The 23,323-nt window shown below is 54.5% G+C and overlaps 12 protein-coding genes across 12 annotated transcripts; 7 read left to right on the top strand and 5 right to left on the bottom strand.

The window, feature by feature from the left end:
• Positions 1 to 1,819: 1,819 nt before the first annotated feature.
• On the top strand, positions 1,820 to 3,885 carry N657DRAFT_684310 (uncharacterized protein; the record flags this gene model as incomplete). The annotated part of the gene is made up of 5 exons (XM_062796665.1): positions 1,820 to 2,099; positions 2,164 to 2,470; positions 2,529 to 3,050; positions 3,121 to 3,669; positions 3,735 to 3,885. 5 exons carry the CDS (start codon positions 1,820 to 1,822, stop codon positions 3,883 to 3,885), a joined length of 1,809 nt encoding a protein of 602 aa, XP_062643457.1.
• Positions 3,886 to 4,747: 862 nt separating this feature from the next.
• On the top strand, positions 4,748 to 6,171 carry N657DRAFT_650001 (carbohydrate-binding module family 52 protein). Its single transcript, XM_062793845.1, has 3 exons — positions 4,748 to 4,877; positions 4,937 to 5,237; positions 5,307 to 6,171. Exons 2-3 carry the CDS (start codon positions 5,133 to 5,135, stop codon positions 5,946 to 5,948), a joined length of 747 nt encoding a protein of 248 aa, XP_062643456.1. The 5' UTR covers positions 4,748 to 4,877; positions 4,937 to 5,132; the 3' UTR covers positions 5,949 to 6,171.
• A 216-nt stretch (positions 6,172 to 6,387) lies between these two features.
• N657DRAFT_649998 (adenine nucleotide alpha hydrolases-like protein) lies at positions 6,388 to 7,859 on the bottom strand. Its single transcript, XM_062793844.1, has 3 exons — positions 7,729 to 7,859; positions 7,147 to 7,642; positions 6,388 to 7,046 (listed from the first exon to the last, which is right to left on the bottom strand). The coding sequence occupies exons 1-3, from the start codon at positions 7,764 to 7,766 to the stop codon at positions 6,870 to 6,872; spliced, it is 711 nt and encodes a 236-aa protein (XP_062643455.1). The 5' UTR covers positions 7,767 to 7,859; the 3' UTR covers positions 6,388 to 6,869.
• N657DRAFT_649997 (uncharacterized protein) lies at positions 7,762 to 8,063 on the top strand. Its single transcript, XM_062793843.1, has one exon. The coding sequence runs from the start codon at positions 7,892 to 7,894 to the stop codon at positions 8,054 to 8,056; it is 165 nt and encodes a 54-aa protein (XP_062643454.1). The 5' UTR covers positions 7,762 to 7,891; the 3' UTR covers positions 8,057 to 8,063.
• A 1,317-nt stretch (positions 8,064 to 9,380) lies between these two features.
• Positions 9,381 to 10,384, bottom strand: N657DRAFT_684307 (NAD(P)-binding protein; the record flags this gene model as incomplete). The annotated part of the gene is made up of 2 exons (XM_062796664.1): positions 9,381 to 10,277; positions 10,349 to 10,384. The coding sequence occupies 2 exons, from the start codon at positions 10,382 to 10,384 to the stop codon at positions 9,381 to 9,383; spliced, it is 933 nt and encodes a 310-aa protein (XP_062643453.1).
• Positions 10,385 to 11,113: 729 nt separating this feature from the next.
• Positions 11,114 to 11,826, bottom strand: N657DRAFT_649995 (uncharacterized protein). Its single transcript, XM_062793842.1, has one exon. The coding sequence runs from the start codon at positions 11,698 to 11,700 to the stop codon at positions 11,368 to 11,370; it is 333 nt and encodes a 110-aa protein (XP_062643452.1). The 5' UTR covers positions 11,701 to 11,826; the 3' UTR covers positions 11,114 to 11,367.
• Positions 11,827 to 12,888: 1,062 nt separating this feature from the next.
• Positions 12,889 to 14,512, top strand: N657DRAFT_649994 (uncharacterized protein). The gene is made up of 2 exons (XM_062793841.1): positions 12,889 to 13,427; positions 13,488 to 14,512. The coding sequence occupies exons 1-2, from the start codon at positions 12,953 to 12,955 to the stop codon at positions 14,468 to 14,470; spliced, it is 1,458 nt and encodes a 485-aa protein (XP_062643451.1). The 5' UTR covers positions 12,889 to 12,952; the 3' UTR covers positions 14,471 to 14,512.
• Positions 14,513 to 15,441: 929 nt separating this feature from the next.
• On the top strand, positions 15,442 to 16,442 carry N657DRAFT_581322 (alpha/beta-hydrolase; the record flags this gene model as incomplete). Its single annotated transcript, XM_062789521.1, has 2 exons — positions 15,442 to 16,297; positions 16,360 to 16,442. 2 exons carry the CDS (start codon positions 15,442 to 15,444, stop codon positions 16,440 to 16,442), a joined length of 939 nt encoding a protein of 312 aa, XP_062643450.1.
• A 1,380-nt stretch (positions 16,443 to 17,822) lies between these two features.
• N657DRAFT_560086 (uncharacterized protein) lies at positions 17,823 to 18,362 on the top strand (the record flags this gene model as incomplete). The annotated part of the gene is made up of 2 exons (XM_062787976.1): positions 17,823 to 18,101; positions 18,186 to 18,362. Coding segments are annotated over 2 exons (456 nt in total), but the record flags the coding sequence as incomplete, so codon positions are not given.
• Positions 18,363 to 18,573: 211 nt separating this feature from the next.
• On the bottom strand, positions 18,574 to 19,151 carry N657DRAFT_581257 (uncharacterized protein; the record flags this gene model as incomplete). Its single annotated transcript, XM_062789513.1, has 2 exons — positions 18,574 to 18,737; positions 18,809 to 19,151. The coding sequence occupies 2 exons, from the start codon at positions 19,149 to 19,151 to the stop codon at positions 18,574 to 18,576; spliced, it is 507 nt and encodes a 168-aa protein (XP_062643448.1).
• Positions 19,152 to 19,640: 489 nt separating this feature from the next.
• N657DRAFT_649991 (uncharacterized protein) lies at positions 19,641 to 21,026 on the top strand. The gene is made up of 2 exons (XM_062793840.1): positions 19,641 to 19,993; positions 20,099 to 21,026. Exon 2 carries the CDS (start codon positions 20,111 to 20,113, stop codon positions 20,690 to 20,692), a length of 582 nt encoding a protein of 193 aa, XP_062643447.1. The 5' UTR covers positions 19,641 to 19,993; positions 20,099 to 20,110; the 3' UTR covers positions 20,693 to 21,026.
• Positions 21,027 to 21,479: 453 nt separating this feature from the next.
• On the bottom strand, positions 21,480 to 23,270 carry N657DRAFT_626517 (uncharacterized protein; the record flags this gene model as incomplete). The annotated part of the gene is made up of 8 exons (XM_062790794.1): positions 21,480 to 21,967; positions 22,040 to 22,078; positions 22,144 to 22,341; positions 22,410 to 22,517; positions 22,586 to 22,655; positions 22,729 to 22,815; positions 22,881 to 22,972; positions 23,213 to 23,270. The coding sequence occupies 8 exons, from the start codon at positions 23,268 to 23,270 to the stop codon at positions 21,585 to 21,587; spliced, it is 1,035 nt and encodes a 344-aa protein (XP_062643446.1). The 3' UTR covers positions 21,480 to 21,584.
• Between the last annotated feature and the right edge of the window lie 53 nt (positions 23,271 to 23,323).

The following is a 23,323-nucleotide window of genomic DNA, read 5'->3' as shown; positions in this document are numbered from 1 at the left end:
AACCCTTTGGCTTCACCGAACCTCACCCCGTTGTCAAAGCTATAACCTTCAGGAGTCCCTTTCAGAAGTTGGGGCTTTGAGATTCGTCACACCAAGCCCGTGACAGACGTCCCTTTCGCAAGTATATCGACAGCCCTTGAAATCTCTGTCGGAGAGCTATCTTGATGCTGGGCAATCCGGGTCTTGATGAGAGTGGTCTGTGAAGCGGCTTCGATTGGGTTGTTTGGCGTCTTGGATACCCAGGTATGGGCACTGCCGGGACGTGAGTTGGTGGGTGTCGGCGTCTTAAGACGAATGTCGAGCTGGGAGATCACCACTTCGGGATTAAAAGGAACAAGTCCAGTGCCCCGAAATCCTCCCCGAGCATTGTCGTACGTCATGGTTGCCTGGTGAGCTGCAAGGAATGCGAAAAGGAAGTCCTCTTTGGTAATGTGGGTTATGCTTGCCCGCATCATCTCCTCGATCTGCTTGCCGTATGCCGCTTTGAGCGGGCTGAAACACCCAACATCAGCTGGCTGGAGCTTGTGAGATGAATGAGGAGGCATGCAGAGGGTAATGATGTTGTTCTCCTTGCAGTAGAGCTCAAAGTCTGTCGAGTAGTGGCTTTCATGGCCGTCGAGGATGAGGAGGCGATAAACCCCGGTTGTTCGACCTTTGGTGTGCCTGTCGAAGTGTTTGATCCATTCCAGACCAATCTCATTGGTAGTCCAACCATTTTCGGATGTAGCAATCACCCAGTCGTTCGGCAATTGGCTATCCTCGTACCAAGAAGAGAGATGATGGGTGCCCTCCAGGATGATGAATGGCGGGAGTACCCAGCCTAAGGCATTGATACACCGGATCACGGTGGACCATTTGCGGTTTCCTGGCTGCCTTGTCTTCCGTCTACCACGCCGTTCAGTGCCCGTAACAACCAGTACAGTCGAGATAATGCCCATCAAGAACCCAATCTCGTCAAAGTTATAGATATCCGCCTCCTGGATACCGTACTTCGCGATTGTGTTCTGTACAAGCGCGAACCAGCCACGATTAATATCTGGATCTTCGCATAAGGCCCTCTGGTAGTCGTATTTCCGATTGAATCGCGTAGTAAGGTCTGGTTGTCGTTTAACGAAGCGATGCGCCCAGAGCGCGCCGACGCGTCCCGCGTCGCGTTCAGCAAGTAGTCGGTTGGCCATATCCTCCACACTGGACAAGCGGGGGGGGGAATCCTTTGGAATCCAAGTCGAGGACATGCTGAACAATGACCGATTCTTCTAAATCAGTCAACTTCCGCGAGTTGGCTGTGATATCGCGTCGTGATGGTTTGCCCCGTCGGCGCCGACTCAATTTCGTATGATGGACCGAATAAATCTCAGCTGCAGCTCTTAGGCTTAAAGTCGGGTCCTTTTCAAGAGCTTGGAGGGCCAAGACAATCTGGCCTTCATCGTTTTTCTGTGGCATATTGGATTTGCGGAGAATGTAGGTGTAAAAGAGAGATGTCGCGTGACGCGATCAATTGGAGCTTTCGGTGATATGGAGCTTTCCCCTTGTTTCATCTCGTGTTCCTGGGCGCAACAGTCCCACTCAAGTAATCGTCGCTCAACAATTGGCCAATCCACAACCAACGTGCATGGAAAGTTGGGATGTGACTTCAGCTAAATGAACCCGCTCGGCTGCTCAACTTCAACTCGTTAAGCCCATTCTTCACTTTTGTTTTGAGAAAGAGTGGTTGTGATCCGCGCTCGCTGCGCTTTGCGCTTTGCTGGACTATCGAGTCCGTGACTAAGCGTCCGCTGCGAGTTGCTCCTTAGCGTCGGGATCCCACAAAAACCACCACATGTCCGGTCCAACGGACCCAGCTTCGCGCGACTTCGCGACGGCTTCGATTCCGCCCGCCGAGCTTCCTCCAACTACCGCACAACCGCCTGGAGACAGCCATGTGCACTATGCGCTTCGTATCGACCCTACCCTTGCCCGCGACGTGCCCGCGGGTGTGCTCGGCCGCTCCGACACCGAAGCCGCATTGAGCCCCGGTATGCGACGTCGCCTAACGCGCGCTGGAACGTTCAGAACGGTGGACGACTTTGAGGACTTCGCCGTTCAGCCGGGCTGGCACCGTATGTACACTCGCCCCGGTCAGTCTGTGCAGGTACTAACCGAGGTTCGCGACCTCCTTACTAGCTGGTGCCGAACCAGGCGTGGATCCAAGCAAACCGGATGGCGGACATGCTTCGATCCCGACACTGCGCCGCCCTTGCGAAATTACTGTCGTCGACTTCTCCCAGGACCAGCTATCGATCCAGAAGTTCGATAACGAGACGCTGGCCGCATTTCTGAGCAAGCCACAGCCGGTTTGGGCCAAATGTCGCTGGGTCAATGTTAACGGTCTCAGCTGGGATGTCATCAAGTCTCTTGGGCGGCACAAGAACCTTCACAGCCTAGCCATTGAAGACACCATGAACACGAGAAACAGAACAAAGGCGGATTGGTACAGAGGGACCCTGCAGACACGCGACAGAGGATGACAGGCTTGCTGACAACCGCAGGTACCCTACGCATGCCTTTGTGGTCCTGACCCTTCAGAAGCTAGTGCATCTCTATGAGGGCGAGAGCGAGGATTCGGACTTTGAGGATGACGCCCGCAGCCGGAAAAGCGGATTAAGCAAGCGTAGCGCGAAGTCGTCAAGGAGGTGGCTCAGGCGGCTGCGGAGAGCGTTCCGCAGTAGGACCGCTGACGAGCAGGAGAAAGACCTGGGCACAGGCAACACGTCCGTTCCCGAGGATTCCGGAGGATACATCAAGCCGCAGCCCGCTGGTTTCTTGGACGTCCCGGACATCAGTCTGCTGCGCACGCTGCAGCGTTATCATGCCTCGCCAAACGACCCTCGGGCAGAGTACATGGAAAAGAACTCTGCCTTGTCCTCTCGAAACCTGGCCGTGGCATGCGAGCAGGTATCCATGTTTATCACCAACGACAACACTATCATCAGCTTCTTCGAACAGTCGGCGCAGGACGTCGAGGGTCCCATCATCCGGCGCCTCCAAACAACCGACACCATCATTCGACAGTGAGTTCAAATTTGCATCCGCGTGCCCGCCGCCTTCGTGGCCGAGACTGCTGACACTTCATCCTACAAGATCATGTGATGCCTCCATGGTTGGTCAAGCTATTATAGACGCCATAATCGACTTGGCGATTCCCGTTGCGGCTTGCTACGGTGACGTGATTGGGGACCTCGAACTCGATGTCTTGAACCGGCCTGATATGGGACATACAAAGACCCTCTACATCCTCATCGCCGAGATCAACAAGATACTGGCATTCATCAACCCCATCACGTCACTCATCAACGCTCTCCGTGACCACAAAGCGGACGTGTCACAGGATGCTGTCATGGCACATCTGCTGGATCCGAACCACGGCGTGATTATCACCCCTTTGACGTACACATATCTTGGAGACGTCCTGGACCACTCTATTCTGATAACCGAGACGCTTAATCGGCTCAAGGACTCGGCCGAAGGCATGATTGGCCTCATTTTCAACACCATATCAGCCTACCAGAACGAATCCATGAGGCAGCTCACGGCAGCAACCATTATTTTTTTACCCCTGACATTCATTACAGGATATTTCGGCCAGAATTTCGAACCCTTCGATGTCCGGTACCAAGATGTCGGCTACTTGTGAGTAAACGTTTTCCTTGCACCTTTCTCGTGTTTGTTATCCGGGGTCCTGACAAGTGGAACAGCTGGAAGATAGCCGTCCCCGTGGTCATCTTTACCGCCCTCATCTTGCTCAGAGAGGCCATATATGACTACTTCAGGGCACTCTTACAGCGGCGCTATATCCTGCGTTTGAAGCGAAACCGTTCAAGTGGGCGGCGGAGGCGGTTGGCTTGACCCGCGCGATACTCAAGGACGCTGGTTACAAACATCGAATCGCACAGTGCTGCCGTGTTCGCCGGATGAAAACTTTGTTGCACGACCGGAGCCGGAACTCATGATACCCGAGTCTGCTACTCCTCGACCTTTCTACAATTTCGAATTCGTTCGGGACCGTAAAGCCAACCCCGCACCGGGCCCCAGCAGCCGTCTACTCCGTTGAAGTTGTAGGATGGCCACACCCAAGGGCAGTGATGCTAACAGAGCTTCCTGTCCCCCGGTTCCTGCCTTCCTTCGCCCGACGACCTCGCTTGCGGGCCCGCAAGGTGACCGGGCAATGAAGCAAACCCTCCCTGATACGACTCGCTTCACGCCATAACAGACATTTAGGTCATCTAGATCACGACCGAATGGTTTTGATAGGTGATGATGAATGCCACAACATCGACAGGGCGGTTGGTCTTCGCCCGGCATGATCTTCTTAGCTCTCCAACCCATACGAGTTCCATGCTGTACAAGTGTAGTTCCGCAGGCTCAGAGGATCAGGATCCGATGCGAACGGGATCTTGTCTGGCCGCTTCGGCAGCCCTGCGGGGTAAGCCGGCCAGGCAGCCCGGCACCGCCAGCCCTCACCCGCAATACGAGAGTCTTGGCGGTCAATCACTTTGGACACAACGGGAGATGCTCCAGTCTCCCATCCAGCTATTTGTTGGCCGTCGCATCACTGCATATCGTGGAGTACTAGAGGCTACTTTGTTCAGGCGGTTGGTTGCGTAGCTATATTGCGCCGTGACAACCATGCGGGTTTATCGGGTAGAAAGACAACTCGATCACCCTGTTGACCAACATCAATTCCGGGGATGGGGCATCTGCGTGCAGGGCTATGCATGATAAAGTGCTTGGTTTCGCTGTAGGCCGCCTGCCACTTCCCTGATCTTGAAAGCCGACGTCTCCCGGTATTCTTCTGTGGGCAAGGAATACGAATTGATTGGAGACGGAAGTCGGCTTGGGTGAGTGTTCCCGCCCTGGTCATTTGCAGTGCCACCTGATCATACCGACAAGAACCCAGTGTGACGAAGTTCAGGACCGTAACGCCAGGGACGGAGGCTCGAAGGAGTGCGTAGGCTATATATGGGGTTGGACTTCCATCTCGTCATCCTCTTCTGTCGCTGCTCGGTATCCACGGACCTCGATTCGGCTCGTGCTGTCACCAGGAAGCCGCATCTATCATCGTCACACACCACAGAAGCTCAGACATCGTCGGCATGCCTCACACCACTGTTGCGGTTGCCGCCTTACTTTGCGTCGCTAAAGGCGTCCTCGGCGTTGACCTCCAGCATTGTGGCCAGGCACAGTACGACCCGGCTGAGGTGAGCCATGCACCACACTCCACTGCAACCCTGCACGGCAAACTGTGCTAATCTGGCCCATGAACTCAGTATGTCTGCTGGGAGAACCAATTCCTCTGCCCCATCAGAGCGGGCGAGCCTCTATCCCACTGCGCAGGCGCATGCTACAGCAAGTTCATGTACACCTGTACGGACAACGTCGTGACGCTTCTCCCGCCGGTAGATACCCCCTTCACACTCACTGTCGACAACCCGGGCCTGCCCATCCACGGCAAGCCCGTCACGGCGGCGGGGCAGCACTGGTCCCTCGACGGCCAAACGAGCAGCTACTGTCCTTCGCAAGTTGGCAGCGAGTGTCCGCCGGGCAATTCCACCGTCATCGTTGCCAGCGAAGGTCGCGCAGCCATGAGCGTCATGGTTCCCGGCGGCCAGCAGGCCTACCTGGACCCGTACTGGAACATGGTCTACACCCAGGCTCACTCGGCCTACATTCCGTCCGGCAGCACCGTGACAGGATTCGGTGCCTACCAGGGCGGCGGCTTCGTCAACCTGAACGGCAACGGCTGGGGCTGGGTTGCCTGCCCGCCACGAGCGTCTGGCGGTGGCGGACCGGGCTGGAACCTGGTGGCTAGGAACGCGACGAATGCGGCCACGCTTAACGAATGTCACTCAATTAATCTCAGAGTCAACTCGCTGCCAGGGAGCACCCTTGGCGCTTGGCAGTATACATAACTCTCGTGTTTCTCTATGTTGCTGATTTCAGAGTGGCTCCATTGGCGCGCTGTGGAATGTGGCGTTGGAGATTATGTCGAGGTCGCGGCGCTGTGGCCTACTGTGAAGGTGAACGACCTGCGTTGCGGTGTATGTCCTCATGAATAGGGAGATGCATGCTGGGAAAGTGGCGGTGGTGGCGTGGGGAACGCAATACAAATCATGATCCAGGATTGAAACGAGCGAGTACAGCCACTTGTACCACTGCGTGTGGCTAAGAACGGCTGCTATCGCGGTGGAGTGCGCGGTGGTTTCTTAAGTTTCGTGAAGAGAGAGAGGAGTGTGAGAGTTGGGCCGGTGCACCTAGAGCTGCGACAAGCCGTCACCGGCCGAAGCAAAGTAAACCATCGGCAGAGAGGCACTATGCGCAGGCGATGGACAAGCTCTGCGAGCGGATGCCTGGCCAGCTAACTGGAGTAGGATGTGACTCCAGCCATGTTCGATACCTGGGGTGTTGCTGCACAAGTATCTTCCCATCCCCAACGCTACCAGATATACAGCATTTTGTGATATGTCCCTCTCGGTAACCCGTTATCCAACGAATTCCTATCTTGATAGCACATGCGTCGGTAGATCGTGCCGCCTTAAAAGCTCCCATCCCCCACTCCCCAGACATAGACGCCGGTTTGTTTGTTCCGTTAGCCGTATCATATGAAGAAAAGATACTAGCTTGCCACGTGCAACACCGTCTATACTGATCTATCGTCTATGAAGCGATGCGTTTTTGTAGGTCCGCCACCTGCCGAGCTGTGATCGCGGCTCACGTTCTCCATCGCACCCCGTCGCTGCTGGCCACGCACTTCTCCAACCGTGAGCCCCATTATTGTGTACGTACAGGGAGATCGCAGGCTCAACCTGTGGGAGGGTGCCGAGATGCCCATATCAATCTCGGCCGAGACGCTCCTCGCCATCGTCCCGAAGTTCATATGCTGGACGGTATTTCGATGCGTCGCCACTGACTGCCAGCGCTGGATTTGGACGCGTGTCAGTCACGCCGCCTAAGGAGGTGAAGCCACGGTTGTACAGTTCACAGAATGGAATATGGAGGTGCCGAATAAACTGGATTCGGGTGTCAGTAACAGACCCTCTGGCTCAAATGTGCCCGTGCCAGACCCCCTTTCAGGTCACAGCTGGGAGGGTCAAAGACGGGCGCACTCACCGCCCAGATTTCAACGTAATGCCAGTCAATCACAGGATGAACTCGCATGAACTGCGGCCAGCCCTCGTCCGTCGGATCGAAATGTGTCAGGAACTCGCCGTGTGGATCCGTCCTCCGCGTGCCCAGAAATACCGCCCTGACGGCTGGCCTGTCATTCAGATATGCCTCGAGCGCCGGCCGCATGGGCAGCGCATACCGTTTGAGGTCGAGATGATATTGCTGGGCAGTTCTTTCCACGAAGTCCTCCACTTCCCTGAAGGGGTGCGCCGAGACAATGTATATCGCCTGCAATGGGCGGACGGGTGCGCCGTCGGTGGTGGAGGACGAGGGAGGAGATTCGGATGTCGGACCGACCGCCGGGTTTCCCGTGGTTGTATCGAAAGGAGGAAGGGTTGAGGATGAGTGGGAAGCCCACGCGGGCAGGCAGGCCAGGATCAATACCAACAGCACGAGGCAGTCCTTGCCGCCGTTATACGAGAGCGAGAGATGGTCGGGCCTTTTGTATATGAACCAGACATCCATTAGCCACAAATACGTCGCACAAACCAGACGTATCGTCTCCCATTTTCGACCCGCCCTCACCTCGGCCGATGTGTATGCCAACGCAGCAACCTACCCATACCGGCTCAGCGCCTCATGTATCACGCCCAACGACACGCTGACCTGGTCTTGAACATTGCGCAAGACGTCGTCGTCGGTCTGCTCGCTGAGAAAGGCGTCGATCTTGGCTTGCAGCTCGAAGCAGATGTCGGGCAATGCGCGCCGCATTCCGCCACGTGTCGGCGCCTTTGTGTCTGGCTCTTTGCTCACGCCATTTGGGCGCGCAGCCGGCTGGTTCTGGCAGACCGAGTTGGCCGCCATTGTTATTGCCGCTGTGATGATTCTGTCGCTCGAGCCACTCGGTATGTGAAGGAGCTGCGGGTGGAGGGCGTCAGAGAAGCAGTGGTCGTCGGTCACCAACTCCGTAGGTTGACTTGAAACTCTTCGCGGGGTACCTTGATCGTGCAAGCTCAGCCTCGGTGGGGCAACGTTGCGGACCCCACATTTTAACCCGAGCCAAAGAACCTTTCTAAAAAGAATCGAGGGTACGAAGCACCTGTCATGGAAAAGCAAACCATTGCGGCAGCAGCGGGAGCACTCAAAGAAAGTGAGCTATAACTGAGCTACAGCGTGGAATACTCTATCTACCAAAAGGACAAATCACTGCACAAGCACAAAACCATTGGGCATATGTTGAAGTTTGTTTTATAATCCTAAAATCACTGTTCCCTCTCTGTGTACCAAAATTAACCCTGAGACACATTTTGGCCACTGAAGCAACTTAAGTCTCTCGGAAGCTAGAGACCCGAAAAGATGAACGGATCCCAAACTACCGTATGGTCGGCCCGACGCTCCATGAGTCCATGATGATGGGGGACTGTACAGCAGGCAATTCAACGAATCTGTTACCCAGTTTGGATGCCTCAAAGACATTTCGAAGCTTGGAGGAAGTTTGATTACCTTACCTGAATATCGATTTCGCAGTATACCTTAAGTCTAGTCTTCCACTGAGTCCTTCCCACCGCCAGGAACCAAACGACGTGACGTCTGCCAACCTCCCTCAAGACGCATCCGTAACAACACAGTACGGAGTAGTTCCGTACACGTGTAGGCATCACCCGCGACCCTGAACGTTCTGCTGTGCCAAGACGCTACGGATAGTTACTCCGATTGCGTCACAGTGACTCAATTGCCTCCCCTTGTAATGAAGGAAGGGCTGAGCCAGGTAAGGGCCCCCACTGTTCAGCCCTGAGAGTCTAGCCGGGTTGTCCCCAAACCCCTCAATTGGGAACATTCCTGGCCGGACGTCCGAGGTTTTCAACTCACATAGGGTGCTGTAGTTTTACAATGGGAGCTTACAAGCTGCTCGCCATACGATTCCGGGGGCCAGCCTCCTGAACCAAGGTCTTGAACCTACGGTACCTTAATCGTTATGGACCTCGAAAACCAGCTCATGAAGTCAACGATACACGCCGAGATAGTCATGCACACTCTGTACTAATCGGCGGTAAGTTGCCGGAACCCAGCCTGTCATAAAACTCATAACACATATCATGTATGCTAAGAATCTGAAAGAATTGAAAAGGCGACCACACCAGGTGGCACAGAAATGTCAGTAGACGCAAAAGGTTCTAGTGATGGACGATTGACCTCTCAGAACCCAGAGAACATACATTGATTAACGATTACCGTATTCACTGCTTCCCAGCCACAACATTGCGAATAAGATTCTTCACGTCATCCTCCGTCCAGGTTACAAGGCCGAGCCTCTCGCTGTCATCCTCGTCAGGCTTCCACGGCTGGCCATACTCCTCGGCCGTGGAAGCGCGGTACACGAACGCATAGATATTGTCGAGCGTGGCCGTACCCTGGCTGAGCTTCTCCGAGGCCACGGTCTTGGCCCGCGCCGTATCCACTGTTTTGACCTCCCACCCGTCCTTGCCGACCACCTCGGCCGCTAGCTCGTACAGGCGCTTCTGCGAAAGGTTGATGTCCTTGACCCGCACCTCGCGCTTGCCCGCGGCCACCTTGCCCTCCAGGATGCCCAGCACGGCCTTGCCGATGCTGGCCATGGTCGTCATCGAGATGGGTCGCTCGCCGCCGTCCCAGAGACCCACCTTCTTGTTGTTCACGTCGAGGATGAAGCCCTGGATGCCCCAGTCGAGCCACAGGCCGACGAAGGTCAGTGCGTAGTCGATCTTGCCCTGTTGGAGGTAGCTCTCGAGGTGCGCCTGGATTCGGTTCTTGTCGTCGAAGATGGAGAAGTCGCGCCGCAGGAGCGGGTGGGTGTTGGCTAGGCCAAACTCGGACGGGATGAAGAATTTCACGCCGGCCTCAACGGCGGCGTCGATGATGGTCTTTTGGTCGTCGACGAACTTGGTGCCGATGGCTGACACGACGGCATCGACCCTCGTCAGGGCGGCGACCAGAGATTGGCGCGACGAGTAGTCGACTTCCTTAATCTGAATGTTGGGTCCTTGTGCGAGTGTTGCAGCGGATTTGGCTGAGCGGGTGAGAAGCGTGATGGAGTTGAACGCGGGCTGAGCTTCCTGCAGGGCTTTCAGGATAAGAGCGCCCACGTTACCCGTCGCCTGGGAGTTATTATGTTAACACTGCTGCCCTTTTATCACTTCAGAGCAGGTGGACTAGAGCTGCAACTCACCCCAATAAGTGCCACTGAAGGAAATCGCTGGGCCATGTTTGCTATCGAAGAATGGAGATGGAGAGTCGGGAGACAAGCTACCTTAGGGTTCCAGATTTGACGGTCGCGCTGACGGTCAAGTTGGGTAGCTTCGCTTTAAGCGTTTGATTTCTTCTGATTAAGGAAGTCTGTTGAGTCTGGTCATTGAGATTATCACCTTGAGCGTCCATATCTTTTTATATTTCGGGCTCCGAGCCCGCATCGCCTTCGTGTCGACTCAGGTTTCCTCAGTTTCCCGTCCACGGCCATGGTATTGTGTTTGGAATTAGGTAATGCTCGAACATTCGATGAATTGTCGTGCCTTGGACCCTTGGACAGGAAGAGCAAAGTTCCGGCAGGTCTTTGTTCCATATCTGAATTTTCCCTAACTGACTTGACCGGAATATTGTGTTCTTCCAGAACCATTATTAATCATATATCCAAGATATCATATTGCCAAGAAAATCGCGCAAAAGAACAGGACAATGGTGGACGCGAGGAGTTAGAACGCATGTTCATGAGCGGATAATTGATCTGACTTGTATCTGGAATAGGACCCAGGCCCAGAAAGGTAAAAAAAATTAGTAAGAATTATGCTTATTCCGAGTCGTGATGCAGTCACTTCTTCCCACTGATCGGGGCATTGCTCGCATTTTCTTTGCTCCGGGAGCAGGGGGCACTGCCCCCTTGTTGATCAAGAAAGGCCATGCGAACAATCCGAGGATTCGGCTACAACAAAACGGAACCCAAAACGCCGTCCAGTCATCCAAACACCGAGGTCCGAATCCCTGGCACGCCCTCATCTTTGTTGCACCCCAGGCTACTTTACTATCCCGCTATGGTCAGAAGGCTTTTTTCTCCCAAAGAATGACCGACCAGATAACGTTATCTATCCACTTGCACGCCTATCCTAACCCGCGTCGAACGCTCCTAATGAATGTAATATGCCCTTTGGGTAAAGGAACTTGGTATCTGCGCTCTGTACATTTGCCCCTGCCAGCTCAGAGAAAGATAGCACCAACGCCCGCCCCGGCCATACCAGCAACCAGAACCCCCATGTTGACTTTCATGAGGGAAGTAGCGTCCGACGTGGTGTTGTGCTGCTTGTTATGGTGGTGGCTGGTGCCTGGAGACCCCCATTTTCTCTTTTTCCTCTTCTCCAGGCCGTCCATGTCCTCATGCTCCGTGCCGTTCGTTCTGTGGTGGTGTTCACTGTATTCACTGACTTCGCCTTCGATCTTGTCCCGGGCGACGACGCCCGGGCCAGCGTTGTTAAGGCTAGCGGCCAACACGACGGCCATGAGGAGGGAGAAAATGACGGTGGCGTATTTCATGTTCGTGTCTGGCAAAGTTGGCGAGTCAACAAAGGGTAAACAATCCCTGATGTCTAAAGCTTTGGGTGTGTGGTAGATGAGTTGAATGAGTTCTATCTGGACGGAAAAATGGGATTTTGAGATGGCGAGTTCATCCATTTCTTATACTTGACTTTTTCTCAAAGGTAAGGTGTCTAGCATCTGATTCTGCATGCGGCGGACTTGCGGCCGTCTACAGGCATCTCCTGATTTACGAAACGGGTGACCATAAGGCCCGGGCAGTCGATGAATCTGATGGACCGTTGTGGGGGTTACATAGTACCTGGGATTGCTCGATGAGCTGGTTGGGTAACTCTAAGTCTGACAGACCTCTCGGCCCGGTCAAAGTTGTTTCGGCTGATACCCGGGGGCGGCCCGGTCCGGCCACTGCCGCCCAGACAAACTCAGATGATCGGCTTCAAAACGCGACTCTAAGGCCGGTACGCTTCATCGGAAGAATTGTCTATTTTATCCCCTTTGTTTTCCTTTCCGGTCGATTTCATGACTGCAATCGACGCTGGCTAGGTGGAGTTGCAGCTCTCGGGGCTTGTAGCCGGCGCAGGCGGCGGGCGCGTCTGGGTCCGGAGTGGGCCCGCCGTCTCAGACCCACTTCTCCGGCCGCTCTCCCGAGCAAGCGTCATGGAAACAGACGACTGCTGTTTGGTCTCTTTCCATCTGCATGTTGCAGCCGCGACGCTCGAGCAGAGTACACGCTTCACGCCGCTGACCTACAATGCTTGGTGCTCTGGCCCCAAAGGGTTGTCAGGTCTGGTGGACGCGTGACACTGCCGCTCTCTCGGTGACTTACATGGAAGGCAAGCGTATCGTAGCTAGGTAGATAACTTGGCAGCCAGAATGCCCGTCTCGTTTTACTCCACCCCGCGAGTGATATGTCATGAGCAATCATCCTCCCTCACCCCGTCTTTTCTCAGGATACGAAAACATCGGTCTTGATGGAGTAGGATCGTCCACTTACACGAAGGACTTCACTGGATCACCGCAATACAACAATGCCGTTCGTCAGAATCAGCCAAGGTGCGCCTTGGGAAAGTATTCCAACAACCGAATCTCAATGACCAAGGTTACATGCTGTGCAATACTATCCCTGATTGGTTCTCTCTTATCGAGCGGGTTGAGATTGGATGAGGGGTAGCTCCAGTGCGGGAATCATCACAATCATTGCGGAATCCTCCAAGGTACGGCGAGCGCCCGAATATACCTTATTCATATGACCATGGCGCCCAGCTCATACTTTGACGCCATTGACTGGACAAATACAGCTGGTTCAGTGGCCCTCATTATCATTTTGTTCGTCATCGTCACCTTGGCGTCTCGTCTCCGAACTGACCGTCCAGGCGCTCAAGGGCCAAATTCACCGTACCGCTTGCAATTTCCTCCATCTAGACGATATGTCCTCGGGGAACTCGGCCGAACTAAGGGTCTGTCTGCAGTATCTCATGCGGAAATACCCCCCGGAGTCCTGGCTTCTCGAGCGCTCCCAACAGCTCCCGATGCCACCTTGGGCAAGGGCACCTTCTATACTCCTACGGGATTCTCAAGGGAAGAGATTTCGGCACTTGGCCCATTCCCTGATTACGCGATTCTCAGCGGTGTTCCTCATCCAGAACCATGCGACCCAACATGGGACATGTCGAAGGCGGTCTTCCGACCATTCAGGCCGTTTCGCTGGAAATACCACCAGCACATGGGCAAGTACATGTGTTGTTCTCCCATCCTTCAACTCAACCCTAACATTAGCTGCCGCTCAGCCCTCATGAAATACGACGCCAACTTCTGGATCGAACTCACCCGCGACTACCACACCACCCTCGCAGCCCGGCACTCCCTCCTCAACCACCACCGCGCCCAAATCCTCTTCCAATCACCCTCCCCGGCCTGCGACCTCGCCGTCTGCGAACTGATGGAAACCCTCCTGCAGTTCCTCGCCGCACGCTACCCAGCTCACTTCTCCCTCTCGCACGACAACACCCTCTTCCACAACCGCCTCCTCAACACCACCACCGACCTGCGCAGTGCCACGGCCCGGCCGCTGGACGTCATCTTTTCCCATGTCCCGGAAGACTACGCCATCATGCTCCGCAGCGAAGACGACGGGCAATACTACCTCCGCGCCGCGGCCGTGTGTTCCTCGGTCGGCTGGCACATCGCCCAGCACCGAGACGCGCCGCTGCGCGAGATCCATGCCGAGGTGCCCGACGCCGGGAACGTGGCCATGAGCATGGACCGGTGGTTTGCGCGGTTGGCTGCCGACGCGCCCGTGGCGAGATGCTCGTGGAGTTTGGAGGATAGGGAGGTCGTGTTTAGCTCGCCTGAGGTGGAGCGGTTGGCAGGGAGGAAGTGGGTGCGCAGTCGGTTCCGCGGGAGGGAGGGGGAGCTAAGGGTCGGGGATGTGAGGTTGCGGTGTGATGCGCAGACGCTGAGAAGGTTGCCGGTGAGTGGCGCCGTGGTGTTCAATTTCAAGGCTGTATTTACGCCGCTGGAGGAGTTAAGGGATGAGCCGTTTGTGCCGGCGCTGCTGGGGAAGGTGTTGCGGGAAGGGAAGAGGGAGCTCGTCGGGTATAAGTGCGAGGAGCATGTGAGGAGGGTGGCACTGGAGGCGTTGGACCAGTGGGCTGCGGAACAGGTTGAGCAAGGTGTTGTACCGCCGGACTGGCAGGTTTCGACGTTGGACGAGAGCCCATTCTTTCCGGGCTGGGAGGAGAAATGGAAGAGGCAACAAGGCCAAATCTAGCAGGCCCCTAAGTGGTACAACACCGTCTTTGTCGAATTCGAGATCTTTACCGCTATGCTTGTTGATTTCGGAGTCAGTTGTGAGTCTCTCGTTGATGCCTCATGCCTATCACCGGTTCCGGGATAAACCGACTGTTATTGCACTCCAAACACAACAAGATGAAGACCTTGTGGTGGTTGGGAGGTGTTTGTTGGCGTGTTCCGTGGAGATCCCTCGACCATCTCGACTCGCGAGTGACTCAGCGGTCAGCGCGGTGGCATTACTGAATTCTGTCGGAACGAAGCCGCCTTGATGGCTGCATTCAACGGACCTCGGTGGTTGATTGGTGCCAGCACTGCAACCCCTCTTCCTTACATACTTAGTCCTCTCCCATGCCCATCAACAGCATGGTCAATCAATCACTTTTTACCACCTTAAAAATTCAATCCACTGCTTTGACTGGGAATAGCTTCTTCCAGCGCATATCTGAGCGGTCGTCGCCCTGCAGGTTCCAACAAATTCATTGTTTAGCGGTCCAAAGTCCCCAGGTTCTCCAAAGTATCGCACACAACTGAAGTTGGTTTTAGTCAACTCGAACACGTAGTGACATACATGGTACTGCATAACCGGATCGCCCAGGTTAAGCGTTATGGTTAGGCCTTATCCGAATTTAGGGCTGCCTGTGACCATTGAGATCTGATCGTTATTGACAGACATTGAGTGTGCCGTTTGCAGCCGAGACGCAGCCAAATCGATCGGAAACGGATGAACTTCTCGTCCGCAACATGCAAACTCCACTCAGCCTAGCGCCCAAGTAACGTTAACATCGCTCTGATAACTCAGTAAAGCACTTGGCGGCTGGATATGCGTCATATTCATGATTCGGAGCTGAGCTCTTCGCCATATAAAGCCGCTGCTATATCACAACGCGGCGGTGCAGTCCACAGATCATGGTATAGACGTCCAACATACACCAGCCAACCCTCAACATCATGGCCATCTTCACAACCAGCGATGGAGCCAGGCTCTTTTATCGCTACTACATCCCCTCCTCTTCCCCACACCGACCCGCCACAATCATCGACCGCCAGCCGCTGACGCTTGTCTTTCTCCACGGCTGGCCCATGTCCTCGCGCATGTTCGACCAGCTGATCGTACCGCTGGTCGAGACGCACCGCTTCCCCGTCATTGCCCCGGACCGCCGTGGGTTCGGCAACAGCGACTGGACCACCCCCGAAACGGGCGAGGTCACCTTTGCGACCTTTACTCAAGACGCGGTCGCCCTGCTCGAGCATGTGATGCGAAAGAACCCCGGGCCGTTTGTGTTTGTGGCCGCGAGCATGGGCACGGCCGAGTCAGTTCTTGTTCATGCGGCTAGCGAGTTTTTGAGGGAGCACTGCAGGGGTTTTGTCTGGCTCGGGCCCAACATGCCATACCCTGTCAGGTGCGAGGAGTGTCCTGACGCCTTGGGTCCGGAGCGGTGGGAAGGAATCATCCAGTCCTTTCGCGGCGCCGGCGGCAAGGAGTTCATCCTCCAACAGGTTCCCGGTATTTTTCGCCTGGACCTGGGCAACCAGGTCGGTCAAACTACGCTGAAATTCATTGAAGGGCTGGTCTGCCAGGCCGATCCGATCGCCCTGGAGCGGACGGCGGTGATCTTGCAGAAGCCCATGGCGGCAGAGCTTAGGCAGATGGCCAAGGCGGCTCTCGCGGATGAGAAGAACCAAGTGCCCATTTTAATCCTCCATGGAGAGTCGGACGCCGGCATGCCGCCCAAGACAAGCGCGGCCTTGGTTCACCAGCTGGTTCCGTGGTCGCAGCTGAAGGTGTACGAGAAGGCAGGGCATGGTAGGTTCTGATTCTCGACCCACCCGCCTGTGTGATGAAGGGAAAGCTGACGGGGGGTGTAGGGCTTTATCTGACACATACCCAGCAAGTATTGGACGACATGCTGGCTTTTATGGAGCCGATTGCTGCTAAGGAACGCCAATAGTTGATTTCTAGCCGGCTGACTGATAATGGGAAGGAAGTAATGCTCGGCTTCACCATTTACCATGTTACCATCCAACACACGAGGGTCGTGGCAGGAGCAACAACTTGAGAGCCGCAGGCTCTATGCGGTCCTGATGCAAGCAATCATGAATGCAGGTGGTGTTGGGGGCCAATCCCACCTCAATTAACCACCGGGAGTTCCATTTTTAGTCGTGAGCACACAACCGTGACAGTATTGCAAGTTCTGCGTTATGCTGTGAGGAGGAGAGAAGCTTCCAAGTAGCTGTAGAAGTTGGCCGGCCGGGAAACACCGTACCGTGAATCACTCAGCCATCGAGGGTTCAATGTTGCTTCAGGGCCAAGTCAGATACGACACCTCTGGTGCTCTAGCGCATCGAGACGCAGCATGCCTTGCGGTATCTCCTTCATGATGACCCTCCAGATGCCCAACCAAGGAGTCGGCGGGTTTTGTCTCAATCTCCGTTTATGTCCACTGCCGACCGGGCAAACCGCCATAGCAAGCTGAGGTCAGCCTGAGTCAAGTTGGGTGCGCTGGGCCACGGGAGTGTCGAATGCAAACGCAAAGCTGGCTCATCCAATGAAGGTTTTCCAACGTTGAATGACAGTAGTAGTGTAATCGCTTACAAATTAGATGCGGGGAGAAGTCCAGCACTGGGAGCTGGGGGCCAGAATCCGTAAGGATTCGGACAATACAACGTGGGGGAGGTAAGGAGAGGACTGTCGGTACGACTGAGCCATTTCCGGCTCGTTCGACGTAGGCGGAGGTAATACAGTGTACACAAGCGAGTACCTTGAGTCCACATGGGCTGTCAAATTGTCTCCATTGACTGGGTTCTTCTCTTTCACCCGAACGCGGCTAGAGGTCCATTAATCATCGAACACCCGCAAAAACGTCTGTTGGCCTTTACTGTCTGGTCACATTACTCCTCACCATAAGGTACCCAAAATAATGAAGCAGAATTGCCTGCCTATTCGAGAAGCCGTTCTTATGCTAGGTCCATAACATGTGTCGCATGGACCCTGCAGGGAAAGAGTCGAGGAACTTTCATCAGCATGTCGTAGCTACGATTGGAGGAAACTTAACCACTGCCAGGTGTGATACTAGAGACCTCAGCAATAAAAAACCGGAGGACACCCAAACAAGAACTCATTTCTTCAGCCGGCCAGTCGAGAACTCCAGCGGTTGGCTGATCTTTGTTTAGACACCATTGCCTCACTCCAGTCGCTCGGATTGACATTCCTCTTCCTCGTGCCAGACTAGCATTCCCACCCTCCGCTGCTATAACAGAGAATCACAAACACTACAATGCTCGTAAAGACCTTTCTCCAGGCATTTGCAGCCCTCCTTCTCTCCGCCTCAACCGCTACTGGAACCAACGAAACAAGACCCTTCGGCGGCGTCGGGCAGCTCCGCACCCTCTACATCCGCGGCAACAATGAGGACCTTGGGTGCCTCACTGGCGCCGGCAAATGGACCGTCGACGAAGCGCAGTGCGGCACCTTTAGAACGGAGCCAATCACCAACTATACTTGGTATCTCTTTTCCACCACCGAGGGCATGTGCGATATCGACGTTCCGAGTTATTCGTACGTTTTCAGGTGCGGCAGTGATGCTCAGGCTGAGTGGGCGGTTTTTGGGGTATGCTTCCTTTTCCTTAGCCGGTGCTTCCGACGCGGTCACTGTTGATCGAGACAGTACGTGGATGGCTGACGACCTGGACAGAACTGGCCGACGGATCCCGGGATTCCCGGGCCTGGTACACTGCGGTGGAAGCAGTACGGTATCTTTGCGACGGATGCACCTGATAGTCCGCCGGCGCCAGGGGATGAGCCGCTGCCAATTCACTTTTATGGTGGCATGGATAAGGGGAAGTATGTGTTTCTAGAGTGGAAGGTTCTGGGGGAAGAGACGGACGAGGATGCGGAGTAAGGGCCTGGTATCATGATGATGATGATGATGATGTTGACATTCTGAACACAAGGTCTTCATGGGAAAATTGAAATCAGGTCTGTGTCATGGCAGATGACAATGATCTCAGCGTGTGCCTATCAAAAAAAGACAAGGTAGCATTCTAGTATTCCTCCGCCAACACAAGATCAACCCAATTCGCTCAAGCCTCACCCTTGAACGCCTCCTCCAACTCGGTGATGTTGAGATGTGTCGAATGCATCATCTTGAGCGACGCCCTCCCGGCAGCTTCCTTGTCCTCGCTGGACAGCATCTCCTTCAGCACGATCGGGATGATCTGCCACGACACACCATATTTATCTGCCACTATCCCCATCAGTCAGCATGTGCAGTTCCTCAAACGTGACAGCTCTCATCGAGAAGGGTTTCTCCCTTACCCCAGCCACACTGCTGCTTGGTCTGATCGCCGCCCTCGCCCAGCTTGGCGTAGTAGAAGTCCACCTCCTCCTGGTCGGCGCAGTCGATTTGGAACGAGATGGCCTCGTTGAACTTGAACTGCGGGCCGCCGTTGAGGGCGACGAAGCGGTGGCCGTCAAGGACGAATTCAACAACCATGACACTGCCCGGTTCGCGGCCATGGAACTCCTTGCCCGCTTCGAGGAAATGGTTGATGTGTGTGATCTTGGAGTTGGGGAAGATGGACGTATAGTACTTGGCTGCCTCTTCGGCTTGGCCGTCGAACCACAGACAGGTCGTCATCTTGAGCGTGCTGGGTGCCATGGTGATGGTGTTACCAAAAGAAAGAGGATGGAATTTCAAGGAAGTGGTTCCAGTATCCCGTTAGACGTGGTATTGAGATGCGAAGGAAGGAAAAGGCCGTGATGATGAGGGGAGAGAGAGAAAAATGCAGATGTCTCGGCGGACGTTCACATTTCTCTTATACACCAAAGGGTCAGTAGTCCTTTGCCCAGAATTGATACACCGCTCTTCAGGCAACATCCAGGCAGCAATCACCGTTCACGGATGGCTGTCGCTACCCGCATCTGATAGTTTGCTGTGATGTTCGACGCGTGAATGCAGGAGGGGAACAGCTGCATCATCCTGACGCTCTTGGCACGTAAGTGGCGCGCTGTCATGTGCGTCTGATCAGTAATCAGCGGGTAGATCCAGACCCGTCTTAGATCTCGGCCGGTGCATCACTGCAATGAAATGGGCAACTCATATAGTGTCAAGGAATGCCTGATAGATGTTTGATTACCGTAGGTAGGTGGTCAAGAGCATCTGTCGAGCTGGTGCTTTGTCTTTTCAAGTTTCGTCCTTCGAAGCCCGCTGGTGACTCTGCACCATAGGAAAGTACGAGGTAACTCCGTACAAGTACCCACTTTCCTTGATTAATCACACCTCTTGGCAGGAACTGCTCCGTCTTTTTGAAACCACGATCCTGGCGACTCGAACCACCACCAGGAGAGGAACACCGCGCTCCGTATCCACGCTGGTGGACCATTCCAGCAAGGGGGATTCTAACAGGGTTCGAAATTGCTGCCGCAGCATACATAGGCTGCTATATCCATGCCAGAAACACTGCAGGCAAACGCTCGGGTGGCGCGGTAGCTATCATCGGGGTGTGTCTCCGCCCTCTAATTAATTACTCAATTACTGCTGTGATTCCAAAGCATGAACGGGTTGTTACTCACGTCACTCACCGAACTAACGACACTCCTAAACAGGTTGCTATAGCAATGGTTGTGGATGGTGGAATCACGCTGCTCTCCATGGTCGGCTTTTACGAGTCCAGCGGAACATGCGCTGCCGGCTTCTTCGACATCGTCACGGTTACTGTGTGCTCCGTTGGAGCCATCGGCGTCTCATGGCCGGAGCGGGAACGGGACTACACTTTGAGGGACGCCCAGTCAATTGCTGGGACGTTGGTAGGAACGGTCAGATGGGTCTCCTCCCCGATGCTGAGCTCTCTTGATCTGAATGGCGGTATGAGTGCTAGAATGGTTGTTTGGACAAAGCTGAAACCAATTCGAACTCCCAATGCGGTAGACCTTGTCTGCTCGATAGGAGACTGCGTTGTGTGTTGTACCGTCTGGCGGAGAAGGAGGAGAACTCGACGGAACGCAACGGCAAACCCGGCAGACGACCCAGCCGGTTTGCCTGATTTGCACCTACAGGCATCTCAGGATGGACCAGTACATAAGCAGCAAGGGGCGGGCCTAAAAGAAAGTCACATCAAGGATGCAAACAGCCCTCTGCAACTGGGTCCAGTCAACTTGAGCGGCGAAACGGCCAATACCAAGGATGGGATACCAGTCTAAGCGGCTAGGCTGATCAGCCACTACCTAATTGCGTATTAACCTTGAACTAGAAATGACAAGGGGGATACGGGCCTCCTACAGGTATAGAAATGTGGAACAAAGGCGGGGAAGGGCCACTTATACTTACCGGGAACTGTTACTGCGCGAATGGAACCCTTAGAGAACATGAAAGGTTTGAAGGAAAAGGGTCTGGCGCGGGGCCTAGGAGGCAAGGAGGCATGAGTTGGGGTTGTCGGGTACACTACCTTAGGATAGGTACCTTCGATCAGTAGTACATGTACCCTGCCTCCCCACCCGATTGACGGGATTGTGTTTGAGAAAGTGAGTTCGAGGGCGGATGAGGGTTGCTGGCTGGGTTGGAGGGTAGTAGGGAGATGGGGGATAAATGGGTGAAAGTGGACTCCGGGGGGGAAGATAATTGGTAGTTGAGTGTAGAGGGGGAGGGCCGGGGGCGGTTGATGCATCTCATACATGATGGGATTCAGGGAGAGAGGACCGCTGGTTGCACCATATCGTATTCCATTTGGAGATGGTCTGCAAGGACCCAATGACGGTAACCTAGTAATCGGTACAAGCACACGCCAAAGTGTTGAGCGCCCAGTGCCGTGACATGAGCTCTCTGAGTCGGCACTGAGTGCTTGACGAAGTCAGTAGAACACTCGCTGTCAACTGAACCTAACAATACCGAGCCAAGGGTATCAGGTATGCTAAGGTAGGCTCACTACTATGGTCCTCAGTAAGCCCATGTATGTTGACATCGCAACAAATAACGTTATAGTACATAACGGTAAAAGAAAAAGTAACATCCGGTGAAACCGTTATCCATATGTACATCAACCCGTAAACTGCCTACAATCCCTTCTGTGATTAAGTCTACCGTACTCCCTGCGCATTAATGTACCCCCGTATTGTGCGCCAGCTTGACGTGCCTCGTCACCACGATGCCGCCACCCGCCTCCTCGTCCCCAGTCACTATCTTTCTCTGACTCTCCGTCTCGAAGCTAGACACGTCTTCTTCCTTGCGCTTCCCCCCGAGGATCTCGGTCAGAGTCATGGTGTTGCCGTACCCGTTCGACGACGAGACATGGTGCCTGCTCTCACCATGCTCGCTGTCGCACTCCTGGTAGGTGCGCCGGCGCATGCTGGAGCCGAAGCCGTAGCGGGCATTGCTGGTGCCGTGGCTCTGTTTGTTGGACGTGTCGCCGCCCAGCTTCAGGATGTTGCGCAAGAGTGGGCGCAGCGTCATCACGCAGCCTACAATGAGTCCGAGGCCGTCTGGTAAGGAGACACCCGGAGTTAGCATCATCATTAAAGGTGAAGTTGGAAACGGGATCAGGGGGATCGTACTTTCTCCGTACCCCCAAATCACAATGTCTGCCAGAGCATCTGTATGCAGGAAAGCATGTGTCAGCATGTTGCAGTCAAGAAGTGCCTGCTTCAACGGAACGTACAGAGGTAGTTCTCCTGAGCTGTGAGGTTGACGGTGTATTTGAGACGAACACAGGCGGATATAGACGCGAAGAATCCCAGTCCAAGCAAGCAGACAACCGAAACCTTGGTGTTTCGGTTCAGCTGGACGTTCCAGAGCAGAGGAATGGGCATGAAAGCGGTGACCCAGTCCGTAAAAATATTGACGGCAGTTGTGGCATCTGGGGACGTGTCGGTGATAAGTAGGGATCCATCCATGATGCTTCTGACGTCGGCGTGTAAGGCTTACAGTAGATATCGGCCAGGTAATGCGAAGGGTTACACTTTCCTCCATTCTCGAGGGCAGATGGGTCCCAAGCGGCGCTGACCGGGTTGCAGTGAAAGATAATGTAAAAGCCTGGAATGAAATGGCCGCTGTGTCAGTGACTAACACCCGAAACATGAAGGGACACAGCTACTACTGACCCGCAATGAGGTTCATGGTAGTGAAGAGCGCTATCACGGCGTACTGTATTTGAACATAGACTTTTCGGTTCTGGTGCGGATGTTGTCAGTACCATGACCCGGACGAGGAGCCAGACAGCTGATCTCATGTTCATGGGACGAACCTCGGCAATTCGAATGAGTGCCAGACTGATGGACATCTTGACAGGAATGATGTTGACACAGTAAAACACCTCGAATATGAAGAACCACTGATTTGCCACCCCTCAGTTAGCCGCCTACTCTCCCTTCACAGTAGGTCAGGGGAATCACTCACAAACAACCCCTTTTCCTGATACCCTGCGTTCTCCGGCAGTGCCAGAGTTGCATTGGTGGCGCCAATACCAGTGAAGGCGCAGGCGATGCATCCTATTGAGAGCACGGTGAAAAGGGGGAGTGCCGCAGTCATGCACCAATCTTCAATGCCCCATGGTGCATACCGCAGACGGGTGTAGACTCGGAGGGCGAAGGCGATGTAGGCAATAATGCATCTGACAAATCGGAATGAGCCTGGGCTGTTGGGCAAAAGACAATTCGTCTTAAACTCACTGCAAGCAGTGTCAGTGGAAAAAAGCGAACCACAGGATGGAAGAGGACGAGGGCTTGGACTCACCATGGTGATGACGGCCGCGGCCACGTTCGGCCCGTTGTCCACGTGGAGCACCATCTTGATTGCTGTTGGGATGAGCCCCCAATTTTCTCTCCGGAAGACCGGCCAAA

The sequence above is a fragment of the Parathielavia appendiculata genome (assembly GCF_033297405.1).
Source record: "Parathielavia appendiculata strain CBS 731.68 unplaced genomic scaffold N657scaffold_24, whole genome shotgun sequence".
NCBI lineage: Eukaryota > Fungi > Ascomycota > Sordariomycetes > Sordariales > Chaetomiaceae > Parathielavia > Parathielavia appendiculata.
Note: the sequence above shows the minus strand (reverse complement) of the source record. Positions and strands in the feature narration are given on the sequence as shown.